Source organism: Carettochelys insculpta, chromosome 2 (assembly GCF_033958435.1).
Source record: "Carettochelys insculpta isolate YL-2023 chromosome 2, ASM3395843v1, whole genome shotgun sequence".
NCBI lineage: Eukaryota > Metazoa > Chordata > Testudines > Carettochelyidae > Carettochelys > Carettochelys insculpta.
The window spans coordinates 97,922,315-97,941,491 of record NC_134138.1 but is presented as its reverse complement, the minus strand read 5'-3'; the positions used below and the strand labels follow the sequence as shown (position 1 = coordinate 97,941,491).

Sequence of the window (19,177 nt, the reverse complement as noted above, 5' to 3'; positions counted from 1 at the left end):
CCCTCTCTCTCTAAGCTTCTACAGAACATCCCTTTCCCTCTCAGTCCTTCCATACATCCCCACTTAATTACCATTCTCCTCCCAGCCCTCTCATTCTATCCCCCAGTCCCAAAATACAAGCACTCTTTGCTTGCTTCTCTTTCCCTGTTGCTGGGATTCTCTCCATCTATTTCGCTTCTCTGTTGGGGGAGACCCATAATTTGAATACCAGCCCCACATGCTGGGCCTCCTCTGTAGCTGCATAAATTAATAGTGTAACATTACAGACACAGAGCAGAAGATGGGTGTTGGGACCAATTCAAACATCTTTTGATGAATCTGACACAGTCACATTTCCGTAACACAGTGCAATCAGTGGGTATATTGAAGAAATTGGGAAAACTTGCTTCTTGTAATGTTTATGTATGTGATTTTTTTTTTTGCATTCATACTAGTAGCTTACTAGTATAGTCTATTTATACATTCTTATTTAAAGCCACATCCATACTAGAATCACATGTATAGAATTCTCTTTCTCTGCTATATCATCTCGCTTTGATAGAAGCACTTCAAGGTAATGAAGAAAATTTATGCTTGGAAGAAGGTTTAGATTTTTTATTTCTGGAGTCCAGGCATATTAGTTATTGTTGTCATGACTGCTTACTGTGCCAGTGTCTCTTGCTAACTAGTCCAGGGAAAGATCAAGGAAAAGGCTACTAACCTATCCTTGCATCTAATGGATAAACTCTGGGTTCATAAGAACGTTGGGAGGAAAGAAGCTGCTATAGGGAATGGCAGTGGTCACAAGAAGGCGGTTTCTCTGACAAAGATAATCTAGGGAGCCACCTTTGATCAGGGCCCAGAAATAATACTAATTATCTATGCCCAAAAGAGACTGATCAAAGTATAATAAATACACATGACAGTATGTTGACTAGCGATATATAGAACTGGAATTACCTGCCAGAGGAATCAGCTCAGTTGCATTTTCCAGGGAAGAATCTCACTCTCAAACATATTTTCCCTTCTTTTTTCTTAAGATATGTCTAAGGTGGTAGCCTTAAGGATACAAGTGGGCTTCCAATATACCTTTTGCAAGTCTGTCTTTGGATTATTTTGTGATGATAGTCACTATAAAAATGACCTGTCTCTAACCTGCATAGGAAACATAGGTCCCATGTTTCATATAATATTTTTCCCCCTCTCTCTTTCTAAGGCTGGAAGAGAAAAGTTAGAGCCGGACGATGCACTGATATATGAAGAAGATTTGGATGGGGGAGAATACAGCGAAGAGGAATTTGAGGAAACCACAAAATTAAAACTATTGCGAAGAATTGCCTCACTGGCTTCCAAACTGAAAGAGTTTATTGGAAACATTATAACCACAGCTGGAAAAGTTGTCGTTACAATTTTACTTGGTTCAACAGGTTGGTGCTTTGAAAAAGTTAATCAAAAGTCCCTTAGATTATGCACTGTACAAATGAGTTTTCAGCACTTTGGCCCACTGGAGAATAAAATGGAAATTATTGCTGTTAATTTGTATTTAAATTAGCTTTTTGGCAGGCATAGAAAACAAATGAGTCACTAAATTTTTTATTTATGTGTTTAGGTAGTAGTGCTAAGTGGCCCACTTACTGCATATATCAATTTTAAAGTTGTTGTCATGACGAAACCATGAAAGGCTACATGATGTAGCTAAGAAATGTTTATTTGGAATGTGATTTAATAGACAAGGTGCTGGCTACTTCTTCTGACACTCTCTCTTTCTTGTGCACACACACGTCACACAGTATTAAACAAACAAAACATTATTACTCTTTGTTCACTGGTTTGTTTTACATTCTTTATTACAAGTGTTCAGATTTGGCATTGATATTTATGAAATTACAAAATTGGTTGATAAAGGTAACTGACTTCTGTAAGGCATACAGCGTGATTCTACATGACATGCTGATTCAAATTAAAATCATACACAATTAAAATTGTATTAAATGGATTAAAAACTGGTTATTGATGGATAATGAAAAGTTATTGCAACTAAGGAAACATTAGCCTAGCAAAATTTTTCTAGTGGAGTCCAGCAGGAGTCTGTTCTCTCACCGCCATTCACTGAATAAAACAGAGGAAATTATAAAATTTCTCCTGTAATGTACGGCAGATTGTCCCAAATATTGATGAAATTGTTAATAGTGCTGAAGACAGGTGAGCCATGCAAAGCAATATGGATCATTTGGTTAAGTGGGCTTTGACAACATACATTTTAATGGAGCCATATCTAGGAACATAGAATTTGGTCACACCTCAAAAATGGAAGACTTTATCCAGGATTGCAGTGATATGGAAAAGTACTTAAAGCTCCTGGTCGATGGATGACCAAATGAACATACATTTCCAGTGTGATGCTTCATCTAAGAGGGCAAATGCATTCTATAGATATAAACAAAGTACATAAAAGAGTTAGAGGAGATATTTCTTCTGTTTTGTAATTAGCGAGAACTTTAATGTACTACTTTGTCCAGTTCTGGTGTCTGCCCTTTGAAAAGGATGTTGAAAAATTGGAGAGGGCTCACAAAAGTGGTCTGCAAAAAGATGTCTTATAATGTGACATTTGAGAAGGTTGACCTGTTCAGATGGGGAGGGAGGTTGAAAAAGTGAATTGATCTCAGTCTGAAAGTTACTGCCAATGGAAAAGGTGTTTGATTTTGTTTGTTTGTTTGTTTGTTTTTCATGATTGTAGACTTTTTATTATTCTAGCAGTAAAACATATAATGACATCCAGTGGTTGCAAGCTAAAACTAAAGTACTTTTGGCTGGAAAATGGTGCATTTTTTAATAGAAAGGGTAATGAATGATTGGAATAACTACCTATGTAAGTGGTAGATTCTCCATCACTGAGGACTTTTTAAATCAAGACTGGAAACCTATTTAAAAGAATATTATAGACTTAAAGCTGATTTACTGGATGAGTTTCTGTGGCCTGTATTATGCAGGAGAATCAGAGTAGGTAGTCAAAAGGGAACCTTCTGACCTTTAAATATATGATTAATGAAAATGGTACCTGCACACTTGTAGATTATCTATTGTAGGAGAGACAGTAGATCAGCTAAAGTACAACATGCACACCTGTGATGCTGATAGAACACAGGCCAATTTCCTGTTTGTGGAAGGTTCTTTGACTACAGATGTATAGAGGTAGCTTTCGTGTGCATGGTACTGTTTCCTACACTTCATCATTGAAGGGATATTGCAGACACCTCTGGCTTATGCCAGCTTCTGCTTACATGAACCAGTATGAAGGATAACAGACTGCTGAAACACAATATGAAGTGGGGATTTTCATCAATATAAAGAGTTCACAAACTTACTCTGCTGGGGAACTGAAAGGGAGACATAATCACCCAAAAAGTACATAGAGATGATCAGAAAAGTGCACTGCAAGGAGAATGCACTGATTCATCCTGTCAAAGGGGTGTCTTCTGCCTGATGGAAGGGTTCCAAACACAGGTTAAAGAAGCATCCACCAAGCCATGCGTCGTCCTGAGGCACAGCAGGCCACTCTGCTGAAGGATAACTATCCTATAGTCAAATGAATGAGCTCCTGGACCTCATGGAATGTATCCAGCTTCCATTCAAGTGCTCAATTGCCAAGATTTTCGAAGCAAAATGGCCCAGATTCATCACCCGTGTCATTCCATTAACTGCAGTGGAGTTGCTTTAGTGCTGCTTGCAGGTTCTCCCTTAGGTCATTTCCTCTAGTTTTCTGCTATCTTAGATGGGAGCATCTTTCCACCTCCGGCCTCAGATCCCCTTCGTATGGGATACACAAAGCTGGGCTCAGGCTGGAGAGCTGGGCAGTCACCTGGGGCCACCCCTTTCAAGGGGCCACCAAAAAGCTGGTCCAGTGTGTTGGGCCCGGCTGCCATCTTGGCAGCCACGCTTACCCCTATGCTGTGCACTCGTGCATGGGCACTCCACTCCTGAGTGGCCCCTGCCACATAGCCAGCACTCTGCTCCCAGCCAGTCCCCCACCATGCTGCATGAGCTCCCAGGTGGGTGCTCTGCTCCTGGGCAGCCCCCACCATGCTGTGCGCTCCAGGATTGGGCCAGCTGATGGGTGCAGAACTGGGGCAGAGCTCTGGGCTCTGGGGCCATTTTCAAGAGGGCGCTGAAATTTGCCTGGGGCCACCAGTTGGCTAGGAATGGCCCTGGGGATACAATAGAAGTTTACTGGGATGCGCTTCAGATGAGAAGCGTGAAAGTGGCAATTTCACAAATGAAATGTTGTGTCCAAAAGAAAATCTACATGAGATATAAGTGAGTCCTTGGTATACATTAAGTGTTACAAGAGTTAAGCAGAAAATATTGAAATTCACTGTATATAGATGTGGCAGAATTTCATTTTGTAACACTTTAATACAGTAGATGTTGAGATTCAAAAACATAAAACTTTATAACCATTAAAACACAAATAGTCAACATCATATGTCAAATGCATGAAACTCTAAAAAGTTCTCAAGCAGCATTTTTCTTACTCTGCCTGTCTTCCTACTCTGCTATTTATCGACATTTGCTGATATAAATCTAATTCTCCCAACTACAAAGAAAGTGTTGGATTTTTGTAGAGTAAACAAAATAAAAAAAATGTTTTCTGGCATGTTTCAGTTAATAGCAGTTTTAGCAGTTACCTATAGTAACATGTAAAAAAATATCAAAAGAAGACTGTGGTTTTAAAATTCAATAATCCTAAAATATGATGTACAGTTTAATACATGTTTTATAATGTTAGTATTCTCAAAGTATACTCAATATTTGTTTTGCAGGTATGATGTTACCATCATTGACATCAGCTGTGTATTTCTTTGTGTTTTTGGGGCTGTGTACCTGGTGGTCCTGTTGCCTAGCATTTGATCCGCTGATATTCAGCTGTCTGTGTGTATTAATGGCTATATTCAGTGCGGGGCACCTGATTGGACTTTATCTGTACCAGTTACAATTCTTTCAGGAAGTTGTTCCACCAAAGGACTTCTATGCCCGGTAAGAGACCTACCTGCTTTGTTTCACTATAGCTAAGTGGTGGGCTTTTCTGATGACATATGGTGTTGCAATTGCTCTTCTGCATTAAAAATTATTTAACATAATTATAGGAAAATGCGTAATGCCAGGGAAATCCATGTTCAGCCTTTGAGCGTCAAAGCATGAAAGAGACTGGATTTGCCCTAGAGGTTGTCTGTAAGAGACTGGATTTGCGTTTGAGGTTGTGTGTGTGTGAGATGATGATGATAATGTGCTTTGTTAGGCAGGAGTAATCCTCATTGGAAAAGAGGACTTTGTTTTCAGGCTAAACAAGATAAGACAGAGAAACCGGATGGGATGACTGGTGGGTCTGACGGAATGACAGAACATCAGCCAGAACGTACATACACATGACAGAGGGGACAAGAATATATAAATTGCCACTTCTTGAACAACACTATTCTGTACATTATTGCCATTGTCAGTGCACTTATTTTGAACTGAGGGTTACTTTTGGCAACTTGCTAGGAGGTTGAGGTTCAGATCTACTTTGCATAGAATTAGGCAGATTCAATAAGCACTTCCTTAACTTCAATAATATAATGGGTGTATGTGTTTCTCGTATACCACCCACCCGTTCTGTGTTCATACAAGCATCATGGCCACTTAAATCAAGATATAACAGGCTGGTGCCTGAAGTTTTCCAATAGCATCTCTGTGCACTAAGTATCTATAGGATGTAAAATGTACAAGGGAAGATCTTTTTAAAAAAAATATAAATAAATAGAAGTCATGGAAGTATTTTATTGGGTACTACACATTCCATGGTGCATAGTGAAGTGTGACCTCATATTGACTTTATGATCAACAATACTTAGGATGCCTGTATTTAAATGAATTAAATTAAATCTAAATCTCTAATTTTTATGTTGTTGGTAGGTTTCAGCTATTTCAAATTGAAAAAGAAAACATATTTGATGCACCGGCAGTCATCATTTTTTGCCTTAAAGCCATTTGTTAAAGCAAATGAAAAATAGTCTCACTGTTTTCATACAGTAGTTGTCATGTTAAGTACGTTGATATATTACATTCAGTTTTTGGCACTTGTGGGTTTTTTTTTTTTATGTTGCTGACTTATGGTGGATGATCTAAATGGACATATGGTGCAGGGAATACAAGTCTTCACATGTACATCAGCAAAGGGATTCCTAGATTTAGGTTCTTTTGTACCATCTAGAGGCCAGTGTAGGTAATTGTATGAATTCTCATGCTTAAAAGAGAGAAGTACTTTTAAAGCAGATTCTTAAGCAGCCCTGAAACCCATCTTTTTCATAGGTTATAGATTCCAAGGCCAGAAGGGACCTTTGGGATCAAGTCTGACCTTCTGTATAACACAGGTTGTAGAACTTACTTTTTAATATGTTTAGAGAAAATAGCCAAAATCCCTTTAACACAGGATATGGCCTTTCGTTTTATTGTTATACACCAATACATTCTTTCTATGATAGAAAAGCTTCTCTAATTTACTTAGTAGTGTGCTGCATAAAGATTCCTCTTCATTCTACTTATTTCAAACCAACGCATGCAAACAGCTAAAAGTTTGCAGTTAATGTACTTTAAGTCTTAATTTTTGGAAGACATTTCTTTATAGCTAGTGCAATTGTGCTGCTTCTTAATTGAATTTTGCTTAAACAGAGGTAAGGTACAAGACAGCAAAAAAGTGAAAAATTCATATAAGATATTACATGATTAGGGGTATGCTTTGTTTACATTTCTCTAATGACATTTCTCGTTATCCTAAGCTCTTTACAAACTTAACATACCAAGTTGAATTAACCACTTCTTAGTGAAAGTTTTAGAATAATAATAATATGCACAAATAAAACATCCTAGAAAAGGTTCAAAGCAACTTGACAGTATAGGCAGAAAAGTTTACTCATGGGTTTTAGAAACTTAATTGGCCTAATAAGTGAGTGATGTGATTTAAAAAGCGTATGTTCTAAATTGCACTAACAATAATGTTTAGATGCATAGTGTACCAAAAACAAGTGAGTGGTATATGGTCTAATCTCTTCGCAGTACATGTATCTTTTTGTAATCAGACTTCTTGATCTGATGAATTGATGGGCTTTGTGGAAGAAATGAAGTAAGGAGAGAGCTGAAGAAAGAGCAGTAGTGATATTAGTTGGCCATTAGAAAATGTACAGCTCTGAGTGGGAGAAAGCCACAAATATGCTTTTGAAAAGAGCTACAGGGGTGGTGTCCTATGCAGAGGAGAGACGAAGAGAAGAAAATTAGGTACAGATGTATTTGGGGTGGTACAAGAAAAAATATTTTAGCATTTCCCATCTTACAAGAACTTTGATGTATTGATATTTCACTCCTAATAATGCTCAGTTTGGAGCACAAGTTTGACCCATTCATATGAGTGGCTGGCTCACCCACATAAATTTCAAAAGCTCATTGATGTAAGAATCATATTCCTAATATATTTCCAGTTTTTATTCTATATTCCACTTCTCTTTTTGTTACCCAGAGGACATTATTTAATACTTGCTCACAAGAGGAAGGAGTAACAGTTCTCAGCTTTGATAATTTAAGAGAAATTCACATCACCTCCTTATGCTAAAATGATTGCTATGGAAGTCAATATCAAACATATGCTATTGTAAAAAGAGAGCATCCATATATCAAACAGGGCTTTTATTTCTTTGTAACATGTAAAGACTCAATTCCCAGGTTACATCCCTTCCCTATGTTGCTTCGTGCAGATGCAAGGACAGACATTAAAATAAATTGTGTTGAGCAAATATTTATCTCAAAGGAGCAGAAGCCTGGACTTTTAAAAGCTGTTAACGTTGACGTTTCTGGATTCACAAGTAATGTATGAGTTGTTTTTGGTCAGAATATCATGTCTGCTTTGGATAGCAAAACACATCAGTTTGCCAGCTTGTCACTTCACGTCAGACCTGATTAAGTTAAACTACATCCGAACAAGTGGGGAAGTGCTGTGCTAACTGTCTTGATCTAGTGATGTTTTTCCCCTCCACTGTACCTTTAAGAAACTCCCACTTCAAAATCCAGCACTAGTGATAAAAATAAAAGCATCAATTGAATGCTTGTATGAGATGAGGCATAACCTAAAATAACAGTCGGGTGCCCATTTGGTGAACTTGAATGTTTTTATCTGAATCCTTCTGGAAAACTGCAGCAATAAATACATTAAAACCTAAAGGGGATATGGAAAAAAAATGGAGCACTGTATCTTTACCATACTGTTTCATCTAGGATAAATGTATGGAGCCTCTTTAAAATAGCAGTCATGCCACGCAGCCTGCTTACATTTGTGCCTCTACTACATGCAGATGCAATTTTCATGCAACATTCCATAAAGCACAAAATGTGCACCAAGCATATCAGCCTGTATTGAAAATTGACCAATAGAAAATGGGTGGTGTCGGCAGAGAGGAAATAGAGCCCATGAACACTTTGTATTCCTTTAGCATGCTGCAATGGCTGGGCTCCTCTTGGAACTGCATCTTCAGTTTAAAAATATCTTTACCTAGACTAACCTTAGGCAGGGGAAGGGAGGCAAATGGTAGGAGCAGTGACTCTCTTCCTGCGGGAGGGTGCAGTTTGTGAGACCTATGCCACAGAGGAGGAATCAAACCTTTAGGTAGGATTTACTTAGTGCTGCAAAGGTTCAGGGTGCTGAACAAATGTTAACTGACCTCTTACCACCTAACCCACACTACTTCTATCGCTTTCTTTTAAACAGATGTTCTGCAAATTCTTAACAGATTTCTTCTTAATTCACCAATTGCCTTATTAGTAAATTGGTGAATTATGGAAACTGAAACACTGCACCAATTTAAGATACGATTTTTAAAATTAATTTTAAGAATTTCATTTCTGCCATATCCATATATATGAGAGTTATATAATTTAGGTTGACTAATGAACAACATGACAGATTAAAACTATTTTATGGACTCTATACAAAATGTGACTTCTTCAGAAAAATATGCAACAATAGGCTGGCACTTGCATACAGTGTTTTTTCAAGTGTGGCTTGCCAAAATGAAGACCTGGGATTGAGTCAGTAAGTCATTTCCAAAACTCCTTTGCAAAATTATTAGTAACATAGCTAATGTTTTAGCCATTAGGTGTGTAACTAACTAGTTAGCATGCTTTCCTTCCAGGGAATGCCAGATTTACTGTTGATAACTTTAATTAATAATGGTACATTTATTATCTTTATATTGTCTGTATGGAGATCACTAATTGCTGGTGATATTGAAAGCCTTGCCCTGTGGTCTCAATCCCTTGAAAGAAACAACCTCAAATCTGGTTGAAATGAATGGGGTTGAGAGTACCCTTTGTGTTGCAGTATTACAGCCTGAATTTTCAGGTCAAATCTGAGACCTCGTTCTAAGCAAAAGGGAGCTGCCTTCTGATTATCATCTATTTCTCTTTTACAGAGTTTGCATTTTATAGCAGCCATTGCATTAGAATCTAAGCACTGTGTCACATGTTTAGTCTAAGGTCATCTTTAACTCTGATTATACAAAATACTGGTAGAGTCTTAATGGCTGAAGTAGCTGCATATTTACAAAAGAGAGGACATTTTCTCCCCTTTGACTTGGGCCCACCCAAAATTCTTCACTTAAACATCCCCAAGATCTGGGATCTGGGTTCAAGGTTTCCAGCCTAATCTCTTCCCTACTACATAAGCCCATGAGTAAGTCTTAGAACACGTGGAACATTTTTCTCATACCAGAAACCCACTGGAGATGGGCCTGCATTGGAAGCCCATGCTGATGACAAGTATGGCTAAGGATGTCCAATTAGGAGGATAACCAGCAATCCATTTCTACATTCTGTATGAAGCCACTAAATTGATGGAGTAGACTCTGTGCTCCTTTGTGTCCGTCCCCTTTCTAGTCTTTCTAGGCGTTATTATCGCACTTGACATCGTTGTGCGGGAGTGCCTTCATAGTGGAGGAAAATGAGTGGATTCATATTATATGGATCCTCTTTGCTGCTCTTGACTTTTATCATCCTCTACCAGTGAAAGCACATTGAGCATTCATAGAGCAGTGTTCCATGTCATGCAAGGGGCGACCCTTTTGTTGCAACACCTTGCTTTTCACTCCAGAAATGCAAGAGTAATTTTGTTAGGGAACCACTTTAACATGATTTAAAGGGAGGATGTACCCCTAAAAGAGCAATAGATGTAGCTAATTGTCATTGTTTTCGTACTAATTTCCAAAGAGAGAAGTCCTGTGGCACCTTATAGACTACTAGATTTTTGGAGCATAAGCTTTTGTGGGCAAAGACCCACTTTGTCAGATGCATGACATGATGTGTAATGCATCTGGCGAAGCGGATCTTTGCCCACGAAAGCTTATGCTTGAAAACAATCTGTTAGTCTATAAGATGCCACAGGACTTCTCATTGTTTTTGCAGATACAGGCTAACATGGCTACCCCACTGCTAAAAAGAGAGAAGCATATGAATAAATATCCTAGAACTTGGAACACTCCTGATAATATTTAGAAAGAGTACCTATGCAACCCCCTTAAATTTTTAGGTCTTTTTTGCAACAAGCGCAGCTGGTTATGTTAGCAGCTTAGAAAGGCAAGTTCAGGCTCTTGTAGGTAAAAGGCAATACTTATCCTTGCAATTATACTAATTTCTTGCCTGTTTTATCTGAGCTATAAGGTAGCCCAAGGCATTCACTCTTCTGGAAAACATCTTCCTTTGCAGGTGTTTTGTCCCGAGTTTTCATCCAAACAAGCCACGGCATGATGAGCCTCACTACATACACCAAACTCCTACTTAGGAGCTCTCTATTTATTGCTGGTTAGCAAGGTGAATCATGTATTTTCTAAATGTTTTATTGACAGTCAATATTCTCTGCAAATATCCCATCTCTACAGAGGGCAGGCCAAACATGGGCTTTTTTTTTTTTATTTTATGCTAAGTAATATTTGGCGTGTAGTGGAGACCAATGTATAGTAGGAAATTTGCAGTTGACCCCAGCAACTCACCGTCTAACATGACAAGCCACATGCAAAGGGTTGTGAGGAGAGAGCAAAAAATATTGAATCAGATTCTTAGACCTGCTCTAATTGCATTATAGCACTCATGTTATACAAAGGTAGCAGAAACTGCTTCCTTCTTGCCCACTGATGATGCCCCTGGTGTGTGGGAATGCCATAAGATGTAAAGGTGGCATAGTTGATTTCCGTACCACTTTCCTGCAGCCTCAAGTATAGAAAGCAGTGAGAAGTATGGCTGACAGTGACCTGTTGTCCAGCTATCCCAAACAAAGAACGATCTCTTCTGTCAGATAGTGTAAAGCAGCTCATTTGGCAAATTACTTTGCCGAGGGTTAGGGCTGAGATGAAACTGGACAGAGAATCAATTAAATATTCAGAATCTGTTGTCTGACAAATGTCCTTGCCCTGCTGTGTCAAACAGATGTTATCGTAGGTGCGAATCTGGCCTTAGGATTTTGTTTGTTTGTTTTCATTTGGCATTAATTCTTCAGCATTGCTGGAAAACTTAAACATTGTTAATTATAATGTTTGTGGTAGAAGTAAGTTTAAAGGAAGGGATATGGAGAAGAATAAAATAAGATCCTTTGTAGACTAATTCAGAAGGTATTTCATGCAAAAATCTGGAGTAGAAAGACAGCCAGGTGCTGCTGTGGAAGAGGCTGACGGAGAGTCAAGGCTAGCACCTTTGCTGGAGCAGAATTTGAGAGGGCAACGTAAGGAATGAGTTGCAAGGCAGGGAGGAACAGAGTTTTGAAAGAGCTCAAGGGTGACAGAAAGAAGTTTGAATTCAGTGCATTATAGAACCACCATTTTCAGATTATAAAATGTCCAGTTGTAAAGATGTATTTAAGGAAAGTGAAACCCGCATATCTGTAAATACCGATTGCACCTTCCTTATCCAGCACCTTCGGTACCTAACTGGTCCCTAAGGAGGGGATTTGCTGGGTGAAAGGAGACCTCCCTGCTCCCAGCTTGCTGCTCCTCCCTACTGCTGGTTCTGTACTCCACTGGCACCCCTGCCTCCACTCTCCCCACACCTCAAGCCCCTACAGCCCCCTTACCTCCATCCTGGCCTGCGCCTGCACCAATCCTGCATGGCCAGGCTGCAAAGCCCAGCCCAAGCCCCTGGTCAGGGCTGCTGGCCTTAGCCCTAGCCCTGATGACACCAGCTCCACCCCTTGCTGGGATGTTGGCCAGGGCCCAATCCTGTGGGTGTTGGCCCCAGTAAAGGAGCTCTGCAAGGCTCCTGTCCTAACAGCTTCACAGACCTGGGCTCTCTGGTCCGGTAACACCTGTGCCAGACTAGAGAATCCCAGTTTGGGGAGCTGGAACCTGTAACTATTTTTATATCATGCAGTCTTTTGCAAGGAGAGGTAATTCTTATTGAGACAATGGACTGTTGTATCATTAGTTATGTATTATTTCTGTAAAATGTTATTTGTACATATGTACTATATCTGCTCAATCTATGCACAGGATAATAATTACGGAAAAATACTGACAAATTCAGAATGTCAAGATACAAAACATTTTTTTATCTTGAATTATTTGAATCTAGATTTATTCTATTGGTGGCCAAGGTCTCCATAATACAGCAAAGTTCATGGTGTAAGATGTTGGGCCTGTGATCCATATTTCATGTCTGAGCCTATTTTCTTATTTCCTAGGCCAGTAGGGACTTTGGTGTCAGGGTTTCCAGTTTTGGATGGATTCCTAGAGGTTTCATCACGTACTATCCATCACCTTCAAATAAATTTTAATCTTCATTTCCTGGAGACTCCAGGGCAATCCTGGAGGGATGGCAGTCCTATTTCAAGGACAGCAGTGCTTTGTGTCCTTTTGCATTGATCCATACTGCCATGCCAGGAGTGGCATGGAGGGGCAGTGAAGAAGTCTCAGTTGGCCCTATTAGCTGTCTTAACACAAACAAGGAAAGCTGAAAAACTTTGCCTCACTTCAGGCCACATCCCAATAGCTAGATCTGTCTGTTCCCAGTAAGGCAATAATCCTTACACATTGGTTTTCACTTACTGTTGTTAATCCCTAAATAGCCAGTAAAGTTTCAGAAAGTTCTACTAAAATCTGCACAGCAGGTGTTGTGTAATCGGACTCCCATGGCCTCACTTCTATATCCAAAATATATGTAGTAATTAGATACTTAAAAGGACTAGAAATACAATATTCTGTTAATCTGACAAGGTGTTAAGAGGCAAAAAGCAATATTTAAAAGAAATGGGACTAACAAGAAGATATACTGATGCTGGAAAAAGTTGCCTTGGCTATTTCATTAGCTACACAAAAGCACTATATTTCTCCTGATGCTTCTGTTGCTTAGAAAGTCTACAATGTGGTTCTCTCAGAAGTCATAAAAAATTGAGTCATTCTACCATGATCAGGAATAGAGTGATTGAAAACAATATGCTGTGTTTCTTGGCCTGCTGCCCAAATAAAAAGTAGGAAAGTGCCACCCATGTTCACAGGTGTTTCATAACTAAAAACTATGTATTTTGTAATGCTGAAACTGTAATACCACATATACTTTTTATGAACCCACATTGACTCCTGATGAGTCTTTGCAATTGGACTTAGATTTACGTTCCCTTTAAAGTGCTGACTTTACCAGGCTGGTGTCTTCTGTGTGCTACCCTTTTCAAAGGGGACTTAGTCCTGTCTACATGAGTCCCCACACTATAAAGATTGGGGCACAGTGACTGCTCCACCTCTATTTTCTGAGTCAGGGTGGAAGCTGCTTGGAGCTACTTCTAGGTATGGATGGTGTGCTTCAGACCTCCCCCAACCCCAAGCTATACCTTTAAGGTACAATGAAATCCATACACTTTATGGGATTTTTGCCATTGTCTTCTGTTCTTAAATGTAACAACACTGCAAGTCCAGATACAGTTTTAAAATGTAAACTGTTCATATCCTTTTTGTTTTTAAAAACCACTTTATCCCCACCTCTGACTTACCCCTCCACACACAATGCTCTCTGGTCTCCGCCATGGGCTGGCTGTCAATGGACCACAATGCTGCAAGAGGTCCGACCTGTCCCATGTTCAGAAAGACAAGACGAGAGCCTAGACACAGTCAAACCCCTCAGTGCAAGGATCCCCACAGGAAGATCTTGGCCAAAAAGTGTTTAAAAATGGATCATCATAATGACAATCAACATTTTCAAACTGTAAAGTTAGGAGCCTACCTCCATATTTAGATATCTAAAATGTGACCTAATTTTCAGGGGGTTGGTTATTAGTTTTAGGGCCCTTCATTTGAAAAGTATTTGTAACATAATACATAAATCCTTTCCTGTACTACAAGCATTTTGGGTTTTACAACATTCTTTCATTTTCCTTAATGTAACTGATGTTTCTCTGTGCTTTTGGTTTACTTTTTGCCTTTCAGTCCTCATGAACAGTGTAGCTCAAACTTGTTAGTTTCAATTTCTGAGTCAAAGTTACGTGTGGTCACCCCGCATCTGTGTAGCCATCTTGCGTCTCTGCCTGTTGGCAATCTCCTCTGACCTGAGAACCTGCACCTAGCCCCTCTTGCCATTAAGATAATATTTATATGTATCATAATTTATTGTCGTGCCATGAGCACTGCTACAGAACCTCTGTTGGAGATTAAAGATTCCCTCACAGGGGTCTGGAATACATACGAAGTTACACTGAGATAACTTGGCGTGATCATTTATAATGCATTTCCCTCATGGTGTTCTATGTTTCATGGCTTTAGTAATAAGTTGAATAATTTAATTAATTAAAATTGTGGTCCATTAATATTCAGAGAAAGTTTGTCACCCTTAACTCTTTTAAATATATCCTTAATTTTGTGTCAACAAATCCTTGATGGTGCATCTCTATAAAAATGAACTCTACAGAGAAATAAGTCAGAGTTACACAACCAAGTGAATACTAAGCTTCCATTACTGTGACAGGAAGTCCTAATACTCCACACATTGATGGCACACCACTTTTAAGTGATGCAATCATAGTGTAACTAGTTGACAACTAATATTAAATATAACAGGCTACAGTGGAGTCTATAGAAATGTTGACATCCTCAATGAAAACCACCAAAAAAAAAGTTTTGGATGTGTGGGCACAGTAGTGAGAGTTAATAATACTGGTGCAGAAGACCTGATGATGTCGTCAGGGTGGGTGGGGACTGTGGAAGCTTTGTGATGAATCTACCAGGTATGCTTGATCTGAGGTTTTCACAGATGCCCATGCATGTGTAGAACCACCTCTGACCTTATGATTCCTATCCCTCTCCCTGTCCCCCATGCTCATATTTTTCTTGTTGTTTTGCTGCTTGTATGATGAATATTTCCATAGAAGAGGAACATCAGGGTCATAGTTATTACACCAGACATTGTCAAACACAATTTTATGGGCCGAGGAAAGGACAGGTGGGGTGAGTCCGACTCAGGCTTTCACCACAAACAGAACCTTTCAAAGACTAAAAATGTTTGGTTAACATTTGTTGCTGTTTTGTTTTTGTTTTATTTTTGATGTGGCTTTCAACATTCTGATTTTGATAGATTCCAAAGCTTGAAGTATGAAAATGTAGAAAGAGACCCTTTGGCAGGGTTCCCAACCAGCTGTAGCAAGAAAGTACCAGAAATTTCACAAGCTTGTTCTTGTGAGATTTCCAGCTTAATCACCTTATTAAAGGCAATCAGATTCATCCAAATCCTAGAATGATTATCCAAGAGGATTTATGTGAAGTTCATTCATACGACTAAGAGTTTAGTATCAGAGGGGCGCCTGTGTTAGTCTGTGTCTGCAAAAACAACAAGAAGTCCTGTGGCACCTTATAGACTAACAGATGTTTTGGAGTGTAAGCTTTCATGGGCAAAGACCCGCTTCATCAGATGCATATGTATCTGTTGAAGAGTTTAGTAATAGTGTACTCCTGGAAGATCAGATGTATTTTTTTCATCTAAGACTATCAATAAGTTTAATGATTTTCTGAGGAAGACAATGGTGTGAAAGTTAGCTGGTTAATGATCTCCTCTTGAATACGCATCTTCCTCTTCTGTTTGTCTTTGTATATAAGTCAGACATGGTGTATCTTGATTAATTTGATCCAGCAATCAAAGTTGCTCTTTCGTGGTAGCTGCTGAGCTATATGTGATAATTTCAGTCCTGGCAGAAGCAGGCACAACTTTATTCATGTTTTTGGAGTTGCACCAGGGATGAATTGGCCTATGTATCTTCCCCTTAACTTGAAACCAGTATAAACAAATTGATGTGCTATGACCTTTTTAGAACAGCTTTCTTCTGTACCCAGGGTAGGTTTACACAGCTGTTATTTTGAAATAATTATCCTAGTGTCTACACAACACAACTGCTATTTTGAAGTAAAGTCAAAATAGCAGTTAACTTATTTCTAAATTGGTGAACCTCATTTCATGAGGAGTAGAACCTAATTCGAAATAGGTGCTGTTAAGACAGGGAATAGTGCCTATTTCCAAATAAGCCATAATGCATCCAATGGTTTTATTTTGAAATGGTTTCTGTGTGTTTAGACAAGGTATCTTGAAATAGCTAAGTGGTATTTTGAAGTGCATTTTGTGTGTAGGAGGGTTATTTCCAAATAAGTTATTTTGGAATAGCTATTCTGGAAAAGCTGATTTTGGAACAAGGCTGCTGTGTAGACATATCTCCAGTAAACACCAGTTTCCAAGCTATATTTTGCTACAATGGCGGGTGTGTATGCAACTGGTGACGTTTTTTTTGGCATACCTGGTTGTCAGTTGGCCTACGGTACAGGTGGCTCTCATTAATTTGGGAGGAAAGTCTTGGCTGTCAAAATGATGCATAAACTGTATCCGGAAACCAGGTTTGTATTGCAAACATAAAATCATTCTCCATTGCATAACATAACTTTGGCTGCGTGCCATCTCTTGATTCTGCCAAATTGGTACATATTACCAGTGCTGGAATACATCTTTCTTTGAGTTTATTGTTAAGATTTTGGGGCCAGATTTTCAAACTTTTAATTAACTTTTTTGAGGTAATGTCTGATGTGCTTGAAAAAAAAAATCAGATATATGCACACTCACAGCCGATATTTAGACATTCATATGGTCAGTAGGCTTCTAATTCACCATGAATCCAGTCTTCCTGCCCATGAAAGTAATGTAAAAAACTCCAGTTACAGTCAAATGCAACATAAATAAAGGCACAATTTATTCATTGAGACTTGAGTATGTACAGCCATAGGTTACATATGAACATTGTATGCATGAGGATAACTTTGCAAATCTGTCCATTTTATTTAAAATCAATGAGTTAGCATAACATATAACTACAGAGATTCTGTTTGGGCAAAGATACACTGGTGCAAACCTCTTTCACACTCTTCTTGTAAAGCTTGCCAATGAACAGTACATTCCAGTTGGAACAGCATGCCAAGAAAAGTCAGGAAATGTGGTCTAGATTAAATTATTTTAAGGTGGGTACAAAACTGGTTGAAAAAAACCTACTCAAGAAGTAGGTTCGCTGCCTGACTGAGAGGACATATCTAGTGGAGTGTCAATGGGTTTGTTCTGTGCCTATTACTAGTCAATATTTGCATTAATGATGTGGATAATAGAATAGAGAGTAGGCTTGTAAAAACTGCAGATGACACCAATGTAGGAGGGGGTTTCAGGCACTTTGAAGAACAGGATTAGAATTAAAAATCACTTTGGAAACCTGTACAATTGGTCTGACATCAACAAGCTGAAATTAAATGAAGACAGGCTTAAAGTACTACACTCAATAAAAATCAATTGCCCAATTTAAAATAAAGAATAATTAGCCAAGCAGTACTGCTGCAGAAAAGGATCTGGGCATTATAGTGGATCACAAATTGAATAGAATCAACAGTGTGGTGCAGTTGCATAAAAAGTCTCAAATTATTCTGGGGTGTGTTAATAGGAAAGTCATATGTAAGAAATGGGAGGTTATTAACCCACTATATTCAGTCCCAGTGGAGTATTTTGTCCAGTTCTAGGCACCGCACTTTGAGATATATGAACAAATTGGAGAGAATCCAGAGAACAGCAACAAAAATGATTAACAGTTCAGAATGAGAAGTTTTAAAAAGGACATTTTTAGTCTTGAGGAAAAATAGACTGAGGGGGGACTTGCTAACAGTCTTTAAATATTTTAAAAGCTGTTATATAGAGGATTCTCAGATCAATTGTTCTTCAGGTCCACTGAAAGGAGGACAAGAAGTAAACAACTTAATTTGGAGCACGGGTGGTTTAGATTAGATATTAGGTAATGGCCTCAGTGATTGTGGCTGGGATAGTCTTTTCCTGTCCTTCATTTCTCTGATTCCATCTGGGAGCGAGAAAATCCTGAATAAGATGCCACCATCATGTAATTAATTTAGAAAAATAGTTAATTATAGCTTTATATATGCCCGTATCCAAATATATGGTGTTTAGCCTTTAAAGCAGGAATAGAAAACCAGGAATAGTGGGTGGGCTGGATGAGTGACCCTCCTTCACCTCAGTGGGCCACAGAAACCCGCGGCCCTTTGGTGTTCCACCTGTGGCCACGCCTTCCTCTCCCCAACGCATCTCACGCACAGGAGCCTCACATTTACCTGTTCCTCTCTCTCTCTCACACAGCACTTTCAGTGCACACAAATCATCTGTTATGTGTTCTGTCCCCACTCCTTTTCCTCCCTCTCAGAGGTGGAACTCGGTGAACAGTTGATCTGCGGCATTCCAGCTTTGGGAGGCTGGAGGAGCAGAGTTGGTTCATGCTGCTCTGAAACCCATCTAAAAAGGCAAAGGAAGTGAAGGGCTCCAGTGTGCAAGAGGCATGAGGGAGGACAGCTGGGGGTCCCCCGGGCTGCAGGTGGAGCCCCGGAGGGCTACATGAAGGCCACAGGTTATCCATCACTGCTTTAAAGTATTTGATAAACCTGGAAGGTCAGCCAAGTGTGACTATTTTAAATCTGCGTAAAATCTAAGGGAAGGGCTTGGCCCTGATCTTGCATAATGGACCGATTTTAATGGGAATTAAAGGACAGAGCCCTCATTTTGGTAGCCAAAAGCTAGTTGCCCTTTGTTTTGTATAAGAAGTTATTTGTTAGTGTTTTGAAAAGGATATGCC

At 39.2% G+C, this 19,177-nt stretch overlaps 1 protein-coding gene across 3 annotated transcripts in view; it reads left to right on the top strand.

Moving 5' to 3' along the window:
- The window catches only part of PIEZO2 (piezo type mechanosensitive ion channel component 2), a 443,043-nt gene that overhangs the window by 267,192 nt on the left and 156,674 nt on the right, over nt 1–19,177 (top strand). For all 3 annotated transcript variants that reach the window (XM_074987458.1, XM_074987460.1, XM_074987459.1), the window contains exons 6-7: nt 1,196–1,406; nt 4,800–5,013. In XM_074987458.1, the coding sequence (XP_074843559.1) occupies nt 1,196–1,406; nt 4,800–5,013 (425 nt within the window). The remainder of the gene's footprint in view (nt 1–1,195; nt 1,407–4,799; nt 5,014–19,177) is intronic.